This window comes from Aptenodytes patagonicus, chromosome 5 (assembly GCF_965638725.1).
Source record: "Aptenodytes patagonicus chromosome 5, bAptPat1.pri.cur, whole genome shotgun sequence".
Lineage (NCBI taxonomy): Eukaryota > Metazoa > Chordata > Aves > Sphenisciformes > Spheniscidae > Aptenodytes > Aptenodytes patagonicus.
In genome coordinates this window covers 36,789,261-36,811,917 of record NC_134953.1, presented here as the reverse complement: position 1 = coordinate 36,811,917, position 22,657 = coordinate 36,789,261, and the positions used below count along the sequence as shown (strand labels likewise).

Below are 22,657 nucleotides of genomic sequence, written 5' to 3'. Positions count from 1 at the left end.
CCTACAGTTCAACTTCAGATACATATAAAAAATTCCCCTTTCCCTCCCCTCATTGCTCATATCAGAGAATTAATAGGTCAGCATTATTTAATTCAGCAGTCTGGGATGCTTTTGAGAGTCGATAGCTACTCAACATTTGCATCATAAGATGCATATGAGAACAAACAACTTTCACTTCAAAATTAAGTATTTCATCAAAAGTCACCCGAAGATTGAAGGTTGTAAAAGTTTTGTCAACAGTGATGTCCAGCTGAGTCATCAGAAAGGACAGTTAGTTTGGACAAAATTACTTTGGGCAAAGTAGGTGAACCCTCCTTAGGGTTGTATCATAAGAGCAACTTCTACTAGAGTTAATTATATAAAGATGTTCTTTAAGATAAATTTAAAGCAAGTACAATTTAATTGTGCGTGCGTATTTGTATGTGGTTTTATCATACATGCTTTGATAAACAGAACCACCAGGATTTACTTGTTACAACATAGTAGATTAAGCAGATAAATTTTACTGTTAAAATGAGCAGCAGAATTGCATTAACTAGAGTAGTGTAAATGTTATTTAAGATTTCAGTACTTGCAGGATACTGACTGTCCTGCCAGAACTACATGTAGTAGCCTCAGGCAGTTGTTACCCTCAAGTAGAAACATGGTCTCTCAAATTTGTGATGAATTGTTGAGATGTATCAAGTTAAATCGAATCATATAACACAGAATCAGCTGATATTGCTCATTCTTTCTGAATGTCACAGAGCTTCTAAAATGTATACAAATTCAACTTTCACAAATAAGTGAGGATTTTAAAGGCAAAAATCCTGTATCTGTCCTCCTGCCCATCTCAAAAGATTTTGACCGAGTCTGAATTTCATGCATGATACTACCATGTCTTTATTCATGATAATTATATAGAATATGATACTCATGTGGATGCTCTTTTACCACTTTTATAATAAAAATAGTTTCAGCTGATTCCTAAAGACATATACCAGCAAATAGTTAATCAGAAATGGCAATCACTACTCTGGTGGCCTCAATATAATTCTAAAAGATAAGTACTAAATATTCATCCTCTGATAGTAAAATTTCTAAAAATAATAAAGACGTCCAAATATATTAGTTATTTTATACAACCATATATTTCAAAGTGATAATCACCTTGTGGAATGAAGTCTTAGAACAAAAAGAGAAATGTTTTAAGCAAAAAAACCCCAAACAAATTAAAGTTTGACTATTACTCAGGGTATTACTCAAAGTATTTAAATATCCAATTTGTCTGCAAGTTGAGTGGATTTTTTTTCCTGTAGTATGCATAATTAACATCAATACTACTATTATTAAACAAACATGGTGCTTCATGGATGCATAGTCTGTTTTAGATATTTTTGTTAGGAATTACAAAGTCAGAATTTACTTTTAGACTTTGACACAAACAGGTTCTAAGTGGATAAACAGTATGCAGCTAAAGAGGAGGATAGGTGAGAAGAGTAACAAATACCATGTTAAGATGCTTGCTGTTTTGCAGATTAACAAAGCACGTTAAATACTTGTAAACCAATACAGTGAACAGCTAATGACCAAAATAATGAGCATAACATTGCTTTCTTTCCTTTGCAACATTACTGTGACAAAATACAGCTAAACCATATATAACTACCTTCAGTGTACAATTTTTTGCTGTTGCTCACAACTGGACTAGAGATACTAAAGGGAATGAATAAACTAAAGCTCCATGTCAGCATCAAAGTAGGAAGAGGGTAGGTATATATGCACGCCCATATGCATTGGCTTTGTTTTGAATCTGCATTTTTGCAGCCTCCTGTTTCTTTTGCGTCACCTCTGTTGTTCCTTGTACTGGTTTTGGCTGGGACAGAGTTAATTTTCTTCCTAGTAGCTGGTATAGTGCTGTGTTTTGGATTTAGCATGAGAATAATGTTGATAACACACTGATGTTTTAGTTGTTGCTAAGCAGTGTTTATACTAAGTGAAGGACTTTTCAGCTTCCCATACTCTGCCAGTGTGGAGGTGCACAAGAAGCTGGCAGGGAGTATAGCCAGGACAGCCGACCCAAATTGGCCAAAGGGATATTCCATACCATATGATGTCATGTTCAGTATATAAGCTGGGGGAAGTTGGTCGGGGTGGGGAGGTCAGTGATCACTGCTCAGGGACTGACTGGTCAGCAGGCAGTGAGTGGTTGCATCACCTCTTGGTTTTTGTTTTTGGTCCCATGCCTCCAGGTCTCATTCCTCTCTTGTTGTTTTACTTTCCATTACAATTCATTATTGTTGTTATATTTATTTTATTATTTCAAGCATTAAACTGTTCTTATCTCAACGCATGGGTTTTCTTACTTTTGCTCTTCTGATTCTCTCCCCCATCCCATGGGATGTGTGGTGCTTCATTGCTGACTGGAGTTAAACAATGCCATTCCTTTAACCGCAACCTTTTTACACACTTCTATTCTCACCTCTGCTGCATCAAACAAACCACCTGCCTTCACTGTCAAAACCCTTAAGCACACCTCTCTTCTTTCATTACTGCTTGTCTCCAGTCAGCTCGTAGCATTCATAATACCACCCTATTCCTTTAACACCTACAAGATTTCTTTTTTAAAGAGGTCCTTTCAGTGCTGTACTGTGGAAGCTCGTTATTCTTTTACATCACAGAAACACTCCAGGTTGAGAAATGGACACTGGCAGGCATGTTAGTTTGCCAGGGTCACTTGCTATCCAGCAGTCCAGTCTCATCTCATTGCTTGTCAGTTTGTTCCTACCAACTCATAGAAAAAATGAGGTCAGAAGGGACCTTTGAAGGTCATCTAGTCCAGCTTCTTCAAAACAGACTAATTTTTACATTAGATGAATTTGCTCAGGGGCTTGTTCAGTAAAGCTTTGAAAATTCCTAAGATTAGAGATTCCAGCATGTCCAACCTCTCTCTCTGCACAACCTGTAAGTATTTTACCACCCACAGTGAAGAATTTTTTCATCTTCATCTAACAGGAATTTTTTACCTGCAGTTTGAGTCCCATGCACCTTATTTTTTTTACTGTGCATCTTTGAGGAAAAGTCAGTGTCCTGTATATCCTTCCCTTCAGGTAGTGGAAGAATGCAGATTAAACCCCTCCTTTGCCGCCTTTTCTTGAGGCTGAAGCTTTGTTCCCTCAGCCTATGCTCCAGCCCCAAATCTCTGTACTCTCTTCAGTTTGTCAGTGTCTCTCTGGTACTGAGGGCCCAGTGTTAGACAGAGCACTCAAGATGCAGCCTTGCAAGGGTCATGTACAGGGCCATCACTTCTCTCAGCCTCTTGGCTATGCTTTTAGTAATGCAGCCCATGATGTGGTTTGCCTTCACTGTGCAAGGGCACACTGCTAACTCATGTTAGGTTGTTTTATGCAAAGTTATTACCTAACCAGTTAGTTCTGCCTCTGCACCGATACATGGAATTGTTCCATTCCAGGTACAGAAACATGTTTTATTTTGTTGAACTTCAGAAAGTTTGTCAGCTCATTCTTCCAGCTTGCTGAGGTCCTTCTGAATGGCAGCCCAACCATTCAAGTATCAACCACTACCTCCAGTTGGTATCATCTGCAGACTTCTGAGGGTGTGTTCTGTCCCATCATCCAAGTCATTGATGAAGGTGTTGAACAGCATCGGCCCTACTGTCAACTACTGAGAACCACAGCTTCTAACAATTCATCAGTTAACTTTGAACCACTGACCATTATGCTGCGAGATCAGCAATCCAGCCAGCTTTTCACCCACTTTGTAGTCTACCTATCTAGCCATGTCTCTTCAGTTTGTCTGCAAAGATACTGTAGGGGACTCAAAAGCTTTGTTAAGGTGATCAACATCCACAGAACTAGCCATTTCATCACAGAAGGCAATTGGTTTGTCAGACACACAATTTGTCTCTTGCCCTTCCTAGTCATATTCCTGTCCTCAAAATGCCTTCCATTAGGACTTGCTCCATAATTTTCCCCAGGACTGAGGTGAGGCCTTAGCCTGTAGGTCTGCAGATCCTCCTTAACTTTTTGAAGATGAACTTGAATACTAGCTTGGAGCTGTCTGTTGTTTCTTCTTCTATGTTAGCTTGCAAGTTCTTTAGCAGCAGGGGCCTAGCATGTACTCCAGTGGGTCCAGGACAGTGTCAGGACAGGTAGTAATTATTGTGATATTTGATGAGTAGCTTCTGCTTTTTTGAACATATAATGACACATTATTGTCACTGTTCCTTCCCAGTCTCTCAAGTTAATTGTAAAGTTACAAATGTGTTACTCAAAACAAAGCTTCTAGAATACAGCAAGTACTTAAGTTCCCCCCCTCCCCCCCCGAATTCTATTAACTTTCAAATAATTCAGCTAACATGATATAATTTACCCAGTAACTCTTGGTTATTAAACTGCTGCATAGGTAGTTGCTTATGTCTTCTCTGAATCTTGATCGTCTCTTCAAGGTATTATGCTTCCAGTTCTGGAAAGAAAGAAAAATGCTGATCTGTGCGTTACAATTTCAGAGTAAAGGCTTTGATGGAAAGGATTGGTTTTGTGAAATTAGCTTACCCAAGATTTGCAGGAATTGTTTACTACTGAATCACTGTTGGATCTGTGTGAGCTGATGTTTTCTCCTCGATATGGGGAGAAGGATAGACTTCTAAGTCCCTGAAATTGTTCACTGAGAGAGCAGTCATACTGGGAAAACACAAGCTCTTCAGCAAAAGATCAAGACAGAAGGATGTTCTGTTACTATTTTTTCCTTCTCTGTGACATAACTACATTGTTAGTATCTTTCTACACTATAAGCACATGTAATTATTTCACTATTTTTCTAATTGCCTCTTTCCTTGGAAGGGTGAAGCATTCACAATTTGGTCTTTTTATTTTTTTTAAAAGACACTTTCTTTGTGCAACTTTCATTTCTTTGGATCAAAACTGAAAGTGAACACGATGCTTTTATTATTGAGCTTAATAGTTAGACTTTTGATAGAAAAGTAGCAAAAAATTATTTTAGCTTGGCACTTGACCTTCCTAATTTCAACTTTTATATTGCCAAAGTTTGCAAACCATTTTTTAATTCTTATTTTTCTGCAAGAAAACCAGGTATTGGTACAAGTAGCAGGGCTCAGAAATGGAGCCTTTTTCATGTAGACGTGAAGTTCTTTTAAAAGCATGTTTTAATTGCTTGGAAATAAACAGTCACTTGCCAGCTGGAATAGAAAATAATTCTTAAATTTCACATATACAGGCAGAAATTCAGATACATTCTCTCACAAAGAGAATTCTATTAGTCATCTTGTTAAAAGTCTATGTAAAACTCCTTAACTTAAAATTCTGGTGATAGTTTGCTTTTGTGATGTTTTTAGTTGACTTACTGCTGGACTGTACAAAGCCATTTCTGAACCATTTCTTTCATGCTGTAGGATGCTTTGTAGTCATGGAAGCTGTGAAGATTAATTCCTCTGATTAGAGCAATTACATGCTCCACATCCTAAAAGAATTTTATAAATTTAAGACCAAGAAAATGTGTTCCATTTTTAACAGTGAGCCTCTTAATTCTACTGTTTCTGTATAAATCCTTTGTTTGTGCTGACATGTTAATTATAGTCCTATACATAAGACAAAACAATATACTAATAGGAATACAAAAATATTTTTAGACCTTGCTGTCTCAATATCTTTTAAGTGTAATTAGCATTTCCTTGAAAACAATGGGTCCTTGAGAAATCAGATAAGTAACAGTTGTTGCTACTTCACTATTTTTTCTCTACTCCTCTGCAAGGTGTCAATGAATTCCTTGTATTTTTACCAATCTTAAAAATACTCTTAACATTTATTTCAGGGTACCTAGTACTTCTTGATACCAGTACTACAACCTTTAGTGTAAAAGTTGAGGCAAAAATAAAGGGATAAAGAGATGTTTGTTGGTTGGGCAAGGAGGTTAATGGGGAACTAATGTCCATGCCTTATGTACATAGCCAAAGACAACCTAATAAAATGGGGACATACTAGAATACAGCAAAATCGTGAATAAGGCAGATAAACTGATCTATATACCCATCAGTATAAATCCATCCAGGTCTAGAAGCAAATCAACTACTAAGTCACAGCATACATTACAGCAAATACAACTTGTCATTAAAATAGAATTGTATCTCTTGTGCCAGAAAGAGCCATCTTTTGGGACTACTATACTCAGAGGACAAAGTGAGTTCAGGACTCTCAAGTATTAGCTCCTACCAACAGAGACATAAGGAGTGTAAAGCAAGAGGGGTTCAGGCAGTAGTTTAACAGCTTCCAGGCCGGTTTTCTTAAGCAGCTGAGAAGCCTGTGGCAGGGCAGTCTCCTTTGGGTGTGACAGACCAAGGGAAAACTGTACCTGTATGAACAGCATTAGGCCCAGCATAAAGCCAGATGCAGCGTCACCTCACAGCAGTTCAGGTTGCGCTCTGTAGACAATCACCATTTAGTAGGGATGGGCAGAGGTGGTGTCAGCTCCCTAGCAAGGGGAAGCTGAGCACCCCAGAGGTGGTAGCTACCCACTCAGTTCCGGGCTTCTATAGGGTCAGCCAGCACCACCACTCTGACTGGGGCTCCTCAGTTTCCATCCACAGTCATCTTCCTCCTTGTCCTTGAGGCAGCAGGAATGAGATCCTGAGGTTGTGAGGATATAGGCCAGTGTGAGGGAGCAGCAACGGCCAGCTGCTCCCTAAGGGAGGCAAGCCAGGATCCAAGGGTAATCCCAGTGCAGACAGAGCTTGCACTGAGCACAGCTCAGTCCAGCAGCATCTGAATGTAGCAAGGAGCACAGGGTGCTGATAACAAGATCCATCAGCAGTCCCAGACAAGGTAGGCAGTGAAGCAGCTGTATGGTCCATCCGGGAGCAAAAGGAAAAGGGGCCAAAGCCAAACTCCAGCATGAGCATAACAGGTCCATCCAGGAGACAAGCTACTAGCAAGGTAGGTCCGAAGTCCATCCAGGGGGTAGGGCTAGAAACAGGGTTGGAGACAGGTATACCTGCAATTCAGGTCAAGGCTGGGGAGGGGTTGTGCAGGCCAGAGCTTAAATGGAGCTCTTGGGCCAATGGGCAGAGGCTGTGGGAGAAGGCCTCAGGTGAGACTGGTCAGGACCATTAAGGTCTTTTGGTGCACTCAGGCCCATGGCAGCTGGAGCAGAGGAGAGCTGTTTCTCCTATATCCCTTTTCTTGGTCCATTCTGATGGCTCAGGCCCACCCAAAAGGGGAAGCCAAGAAGACAATGTCCAAACTGGATATGAGGTCATGATCAGTGACATATTACAATTTGTTGTTCTTATGATAATGTTCAGGGAAGAGACAGTTTTTGTAGCATTCTCCAATTGGCACATCATTGAGCCTGCCTTTTGAACTTTAATGGCTTGATGCAAGACTTGTTTTTCTGTTTATTTTGCTCAAACTGTTGTTGGGTAAGAACGCCCAGCAATGTCTTCTAGAGAAATAAAGTAGTCATTAAAAAGGCAAAGCACCTCTCCCAGCTTTTTTCCCCTTTAAAATGTAGGCCTATTTTTATGGAATTTATTTGCTATATTTTGTACACGCTATATATTTTTTGCTATAACACCATATGTTCATGTTCCTCCTGAATTAATTAGCAGAAATAAGAAGCTTAAACCTTTGGAGGGTTTCCAAGAAATAAAGACTGGAAACTTTTGCAGTTACCAGCCCGTTCATTGGAAGTGAAGGCACATCAGTGAATTAATTATGCCCAGAAATTTGACATAAAATATTAGTTACTTTTTTTTCCGTGACTTTAATGCTGATTCAAATGAAAGTTTTGCTTACTTCTACAAGAGATCAGTCACATTCAGAGTATGATGCACACCTGCGTTTCTCTTGACTATTTATTGTCCAAGGCTGAAAAAAATGGATTTATAGCAGTTACTGCACTGTTGACCTGGCTGGTGTTTGTGAAATAGAAGACTGGAGTTTAATTGTCAAGGCAGAGTTTGTGAACTTAATAATACAGCTAGTACCCAATAAGGGTACATAAGAATGAGTAAAAACTGTTAAAAGAAAGAAGGCAAATAGTAATTGCAGATAGTGAAATAGAAAGGAAACAGATCGGTGGGATGTTATATTATAAAGCAAAAGGGAGTGCTTTTGATGCTGTGTAGGCTTTGCAGTGCTGGTCACCACAATTTGCAGATACTCTTCCAAGGCTTGCTCATGATTACCAGGATGAGATGAAGGGGTGTCGTTTTCTGGGCTGCTGCTCTGATCTTAGTGGGGTGGCAAGTGGGCAGTCTGGAGAAAGGGGAATGAGGAAGGCTTGTAGTCAGGGACTTCTCTGCCATCTTCTTCCCTCTTCTTTACCCTTAGAAGCAACGCTATCCAACTTTGTATTTCGAGGCTTCTCTATCAGAATGTAAGACATGAAAAAATTTTGAGTCTGTAAGTCATATTTTCCAAAGCAAAGAAATTTTGTGGTATTGTTGTAAGAATCAGTTACTTGAAGCAAATTACCTTCTTTTACATTGACATGTACAGTAAGTCATAAGCATTGGAGAAAAATTAGGCTTTGACCCTTCATGTTCTGGACCTATCCCATATCCTTTAACGTGTAGATGAGGTGAAGGCACAGCACACCCTAAAAAGCAGGTTTTATGGGGGTACCCAGCCATATCCAAATCCAGAGCTAGTGGCTCTCCAAATTGCGTGCCTGGCTTTGGTCATTTGGTATATCAGAAGTACATTATAGGATGGGGAGAGGAAGTATGGTTAGAATTTTCTTTTCAGTATATGACTTCAGTCTTTCCTAAAGGATTATTTTACTATTATTTTCCCCTCTTCCCTAAACTGGGTTACAGACCAGTTGTTTGACAGCACCGTAGCACTTGCTATAGTCACCCTCCTCTGCGCAGATGAAGCCATGGTTATTTCCGAGAGATAAGACCTTCATGAAATCAATTCACCTGTACTGTTTCTCCTCCCCCTGCTCACCCTACCAAATGTCTGACTTTCTTCTGTCTGAGTGATCAATCCACAGGAAATAATTTCTGTTGAACCTTTGGTTTCTTTATGGCCAAGAGTCAAGCTAGGATGGAGTTGCCATCTAATAAAATATAATTGTTCCCAGAAGCTGCAGGGCTACAAGCAGCCTTACTGTATTTTCTATATGATTCATTTTATTTAGCATCCTTTTAGTTTAGTTTCCTTTTTTGAATATGCGTACTTCTGAGAAAAACTATTCACAAATGCTCACCTTGGGAGGATGGTGAACAACAGAAAGAGTGCTGAATTGCTGTGTTTTCTGCTAAAAATATGACTGGAGTCTGTTCCAACCTTTTTTAATTAAACCAGGACCTTTCAGGGTTCACACAGCCTGCCAGTGGTTTTCACACTTTTTTATTCAACACTATACAGCATTTTTTAACACATATTTTTTATTCAGTGCCTTTGGTGGCTGCTGTTTTGGTACCCTTGGGGATTAAAACTCTGTCTTTCTCCTTAAAATGGAACTGGTAGTGGCATTCAGCTTCTCTTAGTATGCCTCAGATCTGATGTAGTACTACTGTTCATAAAGGTTAGCAAATAGTTTTGCCTCTCCATCCTACTATATTCTTGGCACCTTTGAGGCATAAGACTGTAGGGCAGAAGGAGGTATGCCCATACCGAGCCTCTGGCCCAAACTCCTGACTGCCATGACACCAGCTGAGAGCAGATTTCAGCTTTCTTAGTATAAAGATGGCTTTTCCCTTATCTGTGTTCTGTGTATGTGTTCTGTGCAGACACATACCTCTGGTTGGCTGGAAAGAAGGTCAAATGAGAAATGATGGACAAAGCTCGTGTTTGGATGGACTGGCTTGTAGTGCTAGATTTTCTGTAAGCCAGATGGCCACTAGTCACCATTATTGCAGTGAGGCATGTTCACACAAATACCTGCTCAGAGCCCGGTGCTGCCTCCCTGCACCAGATCTTGTTTTCATCAGCCAAGTTGAAGTACAAGCAGAGTAGGTGCCCTTCTGTCTGCCACAGACCATGTGGTCAGGGGACTTACTGCTGCTTCAAGGCTGATTTGTAGAATGACCACAGCTAGTTGACCACTTGGAGGTCAGTATCTGGGGATATGGAGGGTCTGTGGCCTTAATGTGAGTAAACATGATATGGGTATTTGGCAATATCCACGTCACGCAAATGTAGTCTTAATGCAGCATAGGCCCAACAGCAGTAATACCATGATTTCTTTATTGAAAGATTGCTTCACGGCTGTTACCTGAGCTGGTAGAAGATGGCAAAAGGTAGAAATGTAGAGGGATCTGTATCACAGATTGCAAACATGAGGTTTTCTTTCACAATATTTTCCCATACCTGTCTCAATACTGAACTGTTAAGATCATCTGAGAGCTATCCTTATTGTCAGCAAGTAGTGGATCAAACAATTCCACTAGTTCTGTGTGCTCTGTGATGGCAGAGGGAAGGAGTGACACTGTTCAGTATACCCTGGGTGGGTGAGAGTTAATGGAAGGAGTCTCAGAGTTCAGCAGGGTATCTTCATTCCATGGTAAACTTACTGAAAAGCTATTGTTCAAAGATATCTGCTGTAGTCATACTTGTTTCACAGATCATGGAGATCATCCCTACATACATACCTCTATTATTCCCTTAAAAGAAGCAGCTGACATTGTCATTGACATCATCTTTAGATTTATGGAAAGGCCATGTGTCATCAACATACTGAGATGCAAAATAAATAAAATACAACCAGAGCTGTAAAGAAGGAGTGGAGGGGGGTTGTGGGCACACTTGGTCCCATATGGCTACCCCCAGGGATGCATGGTATTCTGGAGATAGTGTGCTTCTGATCAGTATTGTGTCAGAGAAGGAGGAAGCAGAGGAATGTAGTTTCTGCTTTTCACCATTCAGGTCAGCTTCCCAATTCCACCGGGATGACTCGACCACTAGTTCTCTTGCTATCCTGAGGTGGGTCTATCTGTCTTCCCTAGAGCTGAACATGAACTGTATAAGCTAGGACTAAAATTAAGAAAATACTTGGCCATTTACAATAACACCTTTGATTTATATTTAGCATTAGGCAGTGATTTATTTTCAGAGTTTCGTTCATTGGTTTAAACATCATCTTTTTCCTGTTGGTTAAATCATCTATGCAGAGCACCATATTCTTCAGTGAGTAATGGCTGAGAAGCCTCTTCTGTATGTATGGGCCTGTGGTAATCGCTAGACGTATTGTAATGCTCTGCTCTTAAATAACATTTTTTTGGCTAAATAGTTACAAACAAAGCATAGTTCCCAGTTAATTTAGCACTTCAAGGTTTCTATACTGGAATATACGTGATTCTATTTCTCTCTTCATTAATGCTGTCTGGTCTCTGTCTATATTGCTTTTCAAGTGGGCCAGTCAGAGGTGGCAGATGAGAATATCATGAATATTCTAAAAGTGATTTCCTTAAAGAGTTCTCAGTGCTTATACAGGAAGGCATGAGCTGCAGGCAACAGATGCTGGACATCTGTTACTAGCAAGTGTAAGAGCTTGCTGCTATGTTATACCAAGGGTTTTGCTGTCATGGTGTGGGTAACACAGGGTATGGCAGGAAAAAGTTGCTGCCAAAGAAGTTACTGCTGTTGGAAGGGGTATTGCAAGTGTTCACTCAGTATTTCCTTTAATTTTCCTTTTATGCCTAAAATGTGTTGTTTGCATTTATAAATATTCAGTGGCTATAAATGTGTAGGTCATATCCAGATTAGTCATTGCAGCTTATCTGTGTCAAGAGTGTTCTGTTTTTCACGTGTGGTTTTTTTGCAGCTTTCCTTTACACAAGTAATTTTGCTTTTGGCACTTGCAGTTCAACCTAGATTAATAAGAGAGTCAATGAGTTACTTGGAGAATCTTATCTTTCTTTTCTTATACCTTTTTTAACTGACTGTGGGATTTGTTTGGGTTTTTTCCTCAAAGAACACTTTCAGAGTAGTCCACCAAATTCTCTCCAAGAGCAATTCTTGTCTACAATATGGCAGGCCCTGAGGCCCCACCGTAATCATGAAGCTCTCTCAGTGGACCTAATGTGACGTCTGGCTGGTGTTTAAAGAACAGCCGGTTGTTGGGATGGGGAATGCACATCATCTCCTTGCTCTCCCATGTTCCCAAGTGAGAACCACTCAGATAAGGTCTCACCTTGGCTTCTGACAATAGGCAAAGCAAACAGAATGTGGGTGGAAGGAAGAATTATTATGGAAGTATTGTAGAGGGAAGTCCCCACTAAGTTTCTCAGTCACAGTGCCATTCTTCCATCACACATTCTGCCATCTTGTGTTTCTTTTTCAGAGTCAGGTTGTGCAGTGTTTGACTGAGTGAATGTTACTAGTACTTTAACAAAATTTGGAAGAGTTGTCTTTCCAACCAATGCTAAGACAAGCCATGCTAAAAAACTATATGGCCCCATAATTCTGCTCATGCAGTGAGAGGACCATTATAAATGTAAATATAAATATATAAGTAAACATGGCTGTTTAATGGGTTGCTTAACTGTGATAAAAGCAGCTTTTCTCATCAATAAAGAAGGGCTATTAATACAGGGAGAGAACTTCTCCTTCTTATGGCCTGGGACAGAGTACAAGCCTCAGAGCAGAAACCCTCAGGATTTTGTCAGGATTTCAGTGAACAAGCAGCTGTCTGTACTGCATTGCCTGCCAAGGCAGTAACTTATTCCAGAAGTTCTCTTCAAATTTAAGTCCTGTAGGCTGAGGAAACAAGCTGCAGCTATAGTTTTAGGCCTTAGAATAAAATATGGTTTAATTCTGATGAAAAAATAGTCAAAGTGGTGTTTCTATTCAGGCCTATCGTTACTTTTTGGGCATGTTGTATTCAACTGAAATACTCTCAGAGGATAATTCCCCCTTTCAGTCCTACGAAATTTCAGCTACTATGATACAATTTAAAAGTCTCATTCACCAGAGAGCCTGTGCCAATGCTTTCATCTTGACATAGCAAAGTGACAGTGACAGTGATGGCAAGTAACTTGCCCTATTGAATTGTGTTAATTGTGTTGAATATAATTTTCTGCAGAAACTGTGTGTCCATTAAGAAAAGTTTCTAGCCTTCTTGGTTGTTAAGAAAACCTTTGAAGAACATAATATAACCAGGAATGGCCTGTCTTGCTGAGGTTGCACCAGGCAGTTCAAAACAGTAAGGAATGATCTATGTAAGACCCAAATTCTGGCTCTAGTTTGCAGTCTCTGGAGCCAAGGATTTCAGCAGGTGAGTTCTTGCATCACTGCGGGGAAGGAAATCCCTTCCTCACCCCCAGCATTCTGCAGCAGGAATGATGAATGCTCTCTATTGCCAGTCAGCAGCAAATTCCTTATTCTTAAGGGGGGGGGGGGAAGTAAAGTGAGCTAAGCAGCTTTGTACAACACTATAAGCAGACTTTCCACCAGAGGGTATACATTCTAACAGACAGCACCCATGTTAATAATTTTTCCCACATCTTTGCTTTTTGTTTGTTTGTTTGTTTGTTTGTTTGTTTGTTTTTTGGGGTTTTTTTTGCATCAGTGATGAGTTCTAGCCAGTGACCACATCCTCCTCTCATACTACCACTTATCTCTCACCACCGTATGGCTGCAGGAGAGCTTTCTTACTGATGTTTGATGAGCAGAACAGGAATTAAGACCTTCCATGTTTTAACTGCTCTTTTCTTAGACTCATATAGTCAGTGTTGACAACTCACAACATTATTAGAAATCTTTCTATGTATATTACTTCATGTCTTAGCTCTTGAGATATGTTATTGTAGGTGAAACTTACCTCCAGCATTTTTTAAGTAAGTTTCATGGCTGTTGAGCAGATCCTGAAGATGTGACCCCTGAAGGCTTGGAAAACAGAAAGTAAATACAAAGAACCTCAGATTTATTATTTCAAGTCTCATGGTATTTATTCCAGTTCTGTGATATTTTCAAGCCTGACTCATGATATTTGAATGCGTGAGGCTGACAATACAAAGATTTCATTCACACACTCTCTGTGTTACACTGTGTTTACGTAAGTAAAGAGCGATGAGGAGAGCCCACCATGAAAAATGTGGGCGATTTGGGAGGATGGGAACATCATGAGACTTTTTCTTTGGTGCTGTAGAGCTGTTCCTAACTTTGTGAGTCATCAACAGTATAAATGAGAATTTGTTTACTTACTTTTTTTCCAAAGCATGAACAAGGCAAGTATCAAATTGATAAAGAACAAAGAAAATGCAATACAATGCAATGTCTCTAAAACTGTTCTTTTTCATTATGCAAAATATATCTTTTTATTCTAAAAATCTGAAATTAGTTTCCTCTTTGCATAGTGTTTTAAAGCCAGGTACTTTTTCAGTAAGAGTCAAGTAAGTAGTGCAGTCATGAAGACTACCTAGGACTGAAAGTGCTTCTTCTGGCCATGCCCGTTAGGCAATTGTAAAATGGAGGAAGTAAAAGTAAAAAATGTATTTACTGTTTTTACTCAAAAAACCCAAAACACAAACAAACCCATAACCCCTAACCCTTGAAATGCAACAAATAGGATGACACTAGGTGGTGGTTTAGCTCTGAAGAGTTCTATCTGAAGGATTCTGATCATATCTGGTGTCCAAGGCAACACTTTCAAGAGCTTCTGTTGCCTTTTAGTCTGATTCTGTGGCAGTGCCACATGAAACAGCAACTTGTCAGTGAGCTAGACAATGTCTAGTAGAAAACAAATGGGGCTAAAGTAGTATCAGAAAAATCAAGGGAATTCAAAAATTCAAGCCCAACAAGTCCAGATTGTTCCTTTTCTGTGAACTTCCTTGTAATAAAGTAAGCTTTATCTATACCTTCATAAGGGCTTAGAAATTAAGAGAAGAGTTGGTAAGAGAATATGTCCACACACAGTAAAGGTGAGTAAAAATGTATAGTGGACATCAGTAGTTAATGGCTGCGATATTAGGAAAGGATACTATGGTCTTTAATTTAATAAACCATTATTATTTCCACAGTTTGAGGAATCTTAAAACACTGATGTTCAGCTGTAACCAAATATTTCAATAATTAACTGAATTGTCTAATTGTCTAACTAACTAACTCTCTAACTAAATGCCAGCATTTCAAATAAGTGCATGATCTGTAGTACTCTGGCAGGAAGACATGAGGTTTTCTACTTGGAGATTTTGAAGTTGAACAAGAAAAAGAAATTTGAAAATCAGTATCCTATTTTGATGTGGGGAAGTTTACTCCTTTCCTCTGGACATAAGAACCAAACTGAGAGGAAAAAACAGGTTGCATGTTGCAAGGCATAAAATTTTTAGGGTGGACTAATGCATGAGGAAGTAGTATTTAGGATCTATACATTCCCGAAGATAACTGAAAGGAGTAGTGTCCAGCTGAGTCACCTGTTTCATGATCACCAGCCTTACCACAGAACATATTCTTTTAAGAAATCTCTCATATCAAAACACATTTCTATTAATTTTATCTGATTTTCATACTAGTTTTCATATTAAAGGAAATGTCTTTAAAATAAGTCTCTCATACAACATACATATTATAAACACGTTGTAAGTATCGCTATGATAGAATTGTACATTGTTGTTGAAACAGAAGTGCAAGTTAATGGTGCTTTTCAGAGACCATAGAGGTAAAGAAGTAATTCTTTGGAAATCTTTTGATAATTGGTTCAACATATAATCAGAAACTCGTGTGATATTTAGAAGATGGATTACTGAGCCATTAGCAATCTAGCAATATTATTAGATATCCATATTAATAAACATCTGTCACAATGGCATAGCAGATGTGCTAGGTGCATATATAACATAAAATGTAAATTTTTGATGAGTACATTCTTATTTTTTATTACAAAATGTTTTAATTACATTATATATCATGCCATTTGTTTCATTTTGCAACATTGAAAGTGCTTTTTTTTTAAAACAAATCTATGAGGACAGTTTTCTGGTAAATTCTAAAATATGATTCTGCTAATTGAATGAACTAATTATGAAAGGTGACTTTTATTGTCTTCCATTACCGACCTACAGCCTATCATTACAGGTTTGCTGCAGCATTTTGGTTCTGGTAATCCTGATTTTGGTACCTCTCTAGGCTCAAGAGCATCTTTAATTCCAATTGCTGTTGAATTTATAATGCATGGCATGGAGAGTGTACAACTTCATAACTCCCCTTTCTAAATGTCAGATGTCACAATCAGGCAAAAATTGCCATTGTTTCTGAAGATGAAACTTAAAAATTTGATGAATACAATTATAAGGTATAGTAGTTTAACTACCAGAAAACTGACTCCCTAACTCCAAATATTTCTTTCATTCCCATGTTCTGTGTCCTAAACTTCATTCAACTTAAAATCCATGTATCATATTTGCAAAATCTTTGATCATTGTGAGTTTTTTCTTTGCAAAACACTAGATGAGCACTCTGAAAGACAATTTTGCAGTATTTTTATATACCATTAGTCAAAGACATCTTTTTGAGAAAAAATGTTAGCAGGTTACTGATAACTCAGGTGAGTTTTTGAATCAAACTTTGGTATTAGTTTGTATTTTTCTGGAGATTTTTCAGAAGACTGATTCCTTTGTTGTGACATACTGGGTAGTTAAAATTATAATTGTACCACTGAGAGGTCTTGTTCTTTCAAGTAGCTTTAAAAGCTATTAATGATAGCTTGTGGGTAGAAGTGTTGAAAAATATGATTATTAATAGCACATGTTAACACCAGAAGTAGGATAGCACATGTAAACTCTGAAAATGGCATGACTGGTGATTAGCAAGATGATGTTACATGTAGTAAAGGCATTCTGAAAGATTCATTTTGGAATCAACATTTCAGTGGAATGATAAACCCTTCAGTAAAGAATATTACAGTAGGAAGTAAGGGCAAGAAAGAGGTAAAATGGTTGTGCTGTGAATCAACTCAAGTAATTCAAAAAACGTTAGAGGGAAGGTGAAAAAGAGATTTGCAGAGGCTAACTGCGTAGAGTAAAATAATGCCATAAGACAGACCTGATTGTAGCATGGCCTCCTTTCTAGCCCATGATTTTACTACTGTTAATCAGTTTTGCCAGTTCTCCCAATTTTCTTCTGCATCTAGCAATACGAGTTTCTTTTTTTTTTTTTTTTCCCCCTAAAGTATCTGCTTCTGAAGATCTGTGGGTAGATGAGCTTCTCAGGGCTCTGCTTCACATGTGAAGATATTTTTTGTTCTTCCAGCCATCATCTCTCCCCTCTGTTCTTGCAGAGGTGTCCACAGTGACTACAGTCATGGCACCAAGCTGCAGTGCATCAAGGTCTCCTGTTGCTACTGCCTGGCAGGGTAGGGACGGCCTGGTAAAGAGTGGCCACTCACCATAGCTGTCCATGCTAAGGAAGACCTTGTTTTGAGTTGGGCAGAGCCTTAAACCTTATTTAAAGGTAGAATGGTTTGGGCTTTCATGATTAGAGATTAAAAGCTTGAAGACATGACCAGTGTTCAGCCTTGAGCTTTAGAAATAAAACAAGCTCAAAATAATCTGAGCGGCATACTTTTTGGGCAGTCTTGTGATTTTTGAGATCTGGATGAGGTTTTTTAATTACTATGATTGAAGATATAGTCAAGGGGAATGAGAAAATTTGAGATAAGAAGAGTTCAGAATTAAAACTGTGTGGTGTTGATACAGCTCTTAGCTTAATTGTGTTAAAAGACCTCTCAGCAGCTGTGTTCACACCTGTACAGACTGCACAGGTTCTGGCTTTCTTTTCTATCTTTAGGTAGTCTCTGACATACCCTCAGCAGGAGACATGTATCTTATGAGTCTCATGACCTTGTAAGTACGGAAACCTAAATTTGTAAAAGTGCTTAATCATCTCCATCATCCACTGAGGAGTCACGTTTTCTAAATACCCGAAAGCCCCAAAGTGGAATTCTTTGTGTAAATGGCAGTAGACCATAATGCCTGTGGTGTATTCAAGGCATATCTATTGTGCGTAGGCAGTCCTTGTGTCAGGATGGCTGCATGCAGCAATAGATGCAGTCAATAAAACACCCAGACAATTAGCATGTCTAGGGAAGCGCTGAAGTTGCCAGGTGAGCTGGTGGCAGGTTAATAGTGCTTTGCTTGCTAGAATACAGAGAATTGCGTGGAGAATGTTCTCCAGCCCTCATTGCTTGTCCTCAGCCCTGTTTCGTAGCTGGAGTTTATGGCAGAGTGGGACTACCATGGTTTGTCTTGACCAGCTGCATAAAATACCTACGTTTGATCCATTGGCCATAGATATTTCCAAGGAAGCCAGGTGGCGGATAGTGGAGAAGGATCCCGCATTTCATACATTTATGTACTATGTGCTGTGTTAATCTGGGAGGTGTAATGAAAGCTAGAAACTTGTTAAGAAAGCAGGTCACCCTGTGTGTGTGTGTGCATGCGTGCGCGTGCGTGTGGGTGGGTGCGGGTGTGTGTGAGACAGGTTTCCCGGATTTTCCAGTTTGTTTCGCTGGTATTGAAATATAGATACGCTGTCTTTACTTGCAAGGTAGTCTCCATGTAGAGGCAGCTACTCCAAAAGGTATCTAATTATCTCGCCACAAAATATATGTGATGTTTAATGTTGTGAACTACTGACATATGTGAGAGCAAACTGAAATAATTAATCTACCTTCCTTTGCAATTTCTACTGTCATCTGATTAGTGGGATTGCGGTCAATTGGATTAGGGAAAAAAACATGAAAAGTGTAAGCTCAAGAATGACAGATTGGTCATATAGTACATATAAATGCACAATTACAGCTATTTGGGTATATAATACAGCTGGCACTATTATCCCATATTACTGAATCAGAGGTCTCATTCTGTGACTCTAGTTCATGACAGTCTTTTTGTCTTACTATAATTCATAAAAAAGAGCTCTCTGAACTCAAAGTTTGAGTTTTTCAATGTTTATTTTTGGATAATGAATTTACTCTCTCTTTTGTTTGCTTTCATGTTTGAAAACCTAAAAATCCATTAGAAGACAGTTCTTTACAGTGTCTACATCTTCTTTTGCTACCATCCATTTCCCCCCCCCCCCCAGGAGCAAGTAAATTGTACCATATTTTTTACTCTGGGTTTGTGATGATGTAATTAAAAGCTTCTCCATAACTCCATGTCCAGAGGGTAGCTGGCACCCTCAACCTTTAGCTCGGCCCTTCTGAATTTAAGTGTTTAGTTATGCATCTGCCAGAGTTACTAATGGTTTTCTTCAAGTAGTTTGTGTTTTTAAATTGCATTGATTTATTCTGTATTAGCTTATTTTCTACATCCAGAAATGATCATACCTGCTTGAGGCCAGAGGGGGAGGTACTTTCTGCTCGTTCATATATGCCGTTCGTTTTACTAAGTGTGAAAACATGTAGGGTCAGATCCTACCATGCACTCCATCCCTGCTTTGTTCTAAAAACATGGAAAAGATTTCAAAAGTTAGAAAAATATGACAATTTCATGTTTCACGGAATGTGCTAGTGAATTCATTTAATTGCGTGTGTGGTCCAGGCACTCCCCGTGTAGTCATTTGCATCCACGAGACAATGGAAGGATTTGGAACAGTGGACTGAATGCGGACAAGGTGATTGACTGAACTTCTAGCCACCTTCACCAAGAAGGATGTAACCAGGTGGTACAGGAGCTCTCCAGATGGGAGTTCTAGAGTGTCTTTAAGGTTTTCTCAGGCAGCTCCTGCTGTGTTGATAAACAGCCGAGGTGGAGAATCTGGCCCGTCCAGACTCCCCAGGCAGTTTCTGCTGCAAAATTGGTGAAACTGTACACAGAAGATACTTGTAAGTAGCCAGTAGAAACTGTTGCTGCAGATGTAGAAATGGTGACTTAGGACAATCCTTTGTACCTCACTAAAGTCGTGAGGATGCATGTAGTTTGGTTAATGAATAGCAATGGATTGATTATGCACAGGCTGGAGTGGTCATGTAGGACCACAGGCCAGCTGAATGATAAAAACTCAGCAGAAGAATGGTTTGGGAAGTCTCACAATCCAGCTGAAGATGCAGTGGTGAGGACACTTATAATAGAGAGTCCAGAGAGAGATCAACTGTCCTGTTTTAGAGAGATGATGTCCTACAAGAGCATTATCCTGTGCCAAGTTCCCAGTAACTCAGTTTTAACACTCTGTTCATGAGTGTCTGTGCATTGCTGTAAAATTTCAAAAGGTAAGGTCTGCATTAAGTTAATTTTTTTTAATGACGCAATTGAACAAGAAATAAATCCCCTCAAAAAATTATAGCATAGTGGTCATAAAGCACCAAATTCAAATTTACTGTTTGAGTTTTAACCTCTACCTTTTGGGATTCACTGAGTTTTAATTGCTGTAACAGGTCTTGCTACAAGGCATGTTCTGAAACAGTAAGGAAATAGTCTGGATATATATGTGGCTGGATTCTTTTAAAGAAAAAAAGTTAATAGAAAACAGATGCAATAAATGATTTTCGGAACAATTAATTTGCTTTCTCTCATTGGAGAACTGAAAAGATACACTTTGAAGAACAAAGGGAATTTTTTTTCATTTTTTAAAGGTTACAGCATAGCAAGAGGATTTTATAAGACAATATTGACTTAAGTGGCATTGCTATATGTTTGCACTGTACTGCCTACGTTCATATTTTGTTTCATTAGTAACCCTCCAGTGGCTTTTTTCTGCTTCCAGGCTGTTAAGACTTGCTTTTTCTAGACCACGTTACAACTCCTGTTGAAAATTTAACACATTGTCCATAAGAGTGGGAAGCAGATGGGCCACTCTGCAGTGGGAGACCTTAGAGATAATGCTGACTTTCTGACTCAGCTGTAATTCACCTCTGTGCTTTGAGAAAGTGCAGATATGGAGCTGCAGTGCTGTTACATTTGAAACATATTCCACATAGCCAAATACCTCCCTGTTTGCTCTTTCAGCCCTCACAGGACACAACCCTAAGTACCTCCGCAGACAGGCTGTCAGTGCCTACAGAAGTATCGTGGACATTGTGTCTGGCCTGTTTGTAAAGGAGAAGATTTGACATCCCCTTTTGCATTGTCCACTTCGTTGCATAATCCAGGTCAGACTGCAAGGAAGCTGTGCATTTATTAACATGTATGCATACAATTTTAACGTTATTTGTTCATAACCAAATAGTTGCTACTTACGGAAAGGCTTGGATTTTAAAAATTACTGAAACATACAGTCTGTGAGGCTATTGGATGGTTTCTTCTATTAGAGATGTTAAAAGTCTCTGGATAATTTCTGTTCATGACAGGGAAAATAGGAGAAGGGAGATTGATGAGGCAAATAGCAGAGTCTTCTCCTGTAATCAGCAAAGCAGTAACTGTAGATATGTAACATAGCGATTAAAAATTATAGACATCCAACTTAAAGCCCATGACTGGTAAGATCTGCTGACCTTCTTAGCAACTAAAAAATCAAAGTGTCCTTTGAAAAGCTGGATTTGGAAGCAGAAAGAGATGGAGAAACATCCGAGAGATAATGAGAGGAAAAAGAGGTGAGAAACAAATAATTGGTGCCTGGTTTAGATACCAGAACTCACTTACTTGTGACGTTGTATTCTCTTACATTGTACCAATACTGTTTGTGTATGGATGTGATAAACAGATCAGAGGGAGATTTGGGGAGAGATTTCTGGTGGCACAGGAAAAAGTGGCTATGAAATAGCTAACTGGGGGAACCAGTTTCTACATCTGTAAATTGTTTCCTCTGTAACTAAACAAAACACAAATCATTGAGCTTCATGGATGGCATCTGCTCAGTGATGGCATCATCAAATTTACTCAGTTGTGCTATATTGTACAAACCACTGCTTTTGTTACAATTTCATCTCTATTTTTAATAAACTACTACGAAACACAGAAGTGTTTCTATGTTTACATGCACTTACAGAGCTGAAAAACTAAGAATTGCAAGCTCTTTCCATACTTACACTTACGCACACAGACGGACACCCTCGGACATTTGGACTTCTCTTGCAGTCTTTGATGAAATGCATCATCAAAGTGTCCAGTTTATACCCAGTTGAGACCTGCTGCAGGAGGGCAGCTTCCTGTCTTTCCACTATTTTTATCAGTACAGGCTTTGGCATTCTTTTCTTTTTTTCTTTTTTACTTTTTTTTTTTTTGAGTCCAGTGTAAAATCCACTGAGAAAATAATTTAGTAACAACAACTAGCTTTGTGAAGCACTATGAAGTGCTTTTCATCTTCAGATCACAATGATAATTTTATATTGTTATTATTTTACAGATAATAAAAAAATATATATTTAATTATATGGTGTTCTGTTTGTTTGTTTGTTTTTAGTACATACACCTCCTGCAGCTGGTCTCAACTGGGTAGAAATTGGACATTTTCATTAACGCATTTCATCAGGGTTGGCAAGAGAAGTCCAAACATCTTTGGATGTCCTAGGTGAAGGGAAAGGGTGTCTGTCTGTGTGCACAAGTCTAAGTATGGGAAGATCTCACAATTCTTAGATTTTCACCTCTGTAAGTGTATGTAAACATACAGACAGTTCTGTGTTTGGTTGTTGCACATACAAATATTCAATGCATATACAGACACATCAGTCTCAGACATGTACAAACATATCCCTTTGATGCTTTGCTTCCCACATATCTGATATGCTGTGATTAGTTTTGTCAGACTTCTGATTTAAGACT

General features: G+C 39.0%; 1 protein-coding gene across 8 annotated transcripts in view; it reads left to right on the top strand.

Annotated features, from left to right (window-relative positions):
- The window catches only part of CTNNA3 (catenin alpha 3), a 582,319-nt gene that overhangs the window by 523,661 nt on the left and 36,001 nt on the right, over nt 1–22,657 (top strand). The window contains exon 16 of one of the 8 annotated variants that reach the window (XM_076339357.1): nt 20,906–20,938. The exons of the other annotated variants lie outside the window; for them this stretch is intronic. Coding sequence (XP_076195472.1) covers nt 20,906–20,927 — 22 coding nt within the window. The 3' untranslated portion in view covers nt 20,928–20,938. Of the gene's footprint in view, nt 1–20,905; nt 20,939–22,657 lie in introns of those variants that run through there. 8 annotated transcript variants of the gene reach the window in all.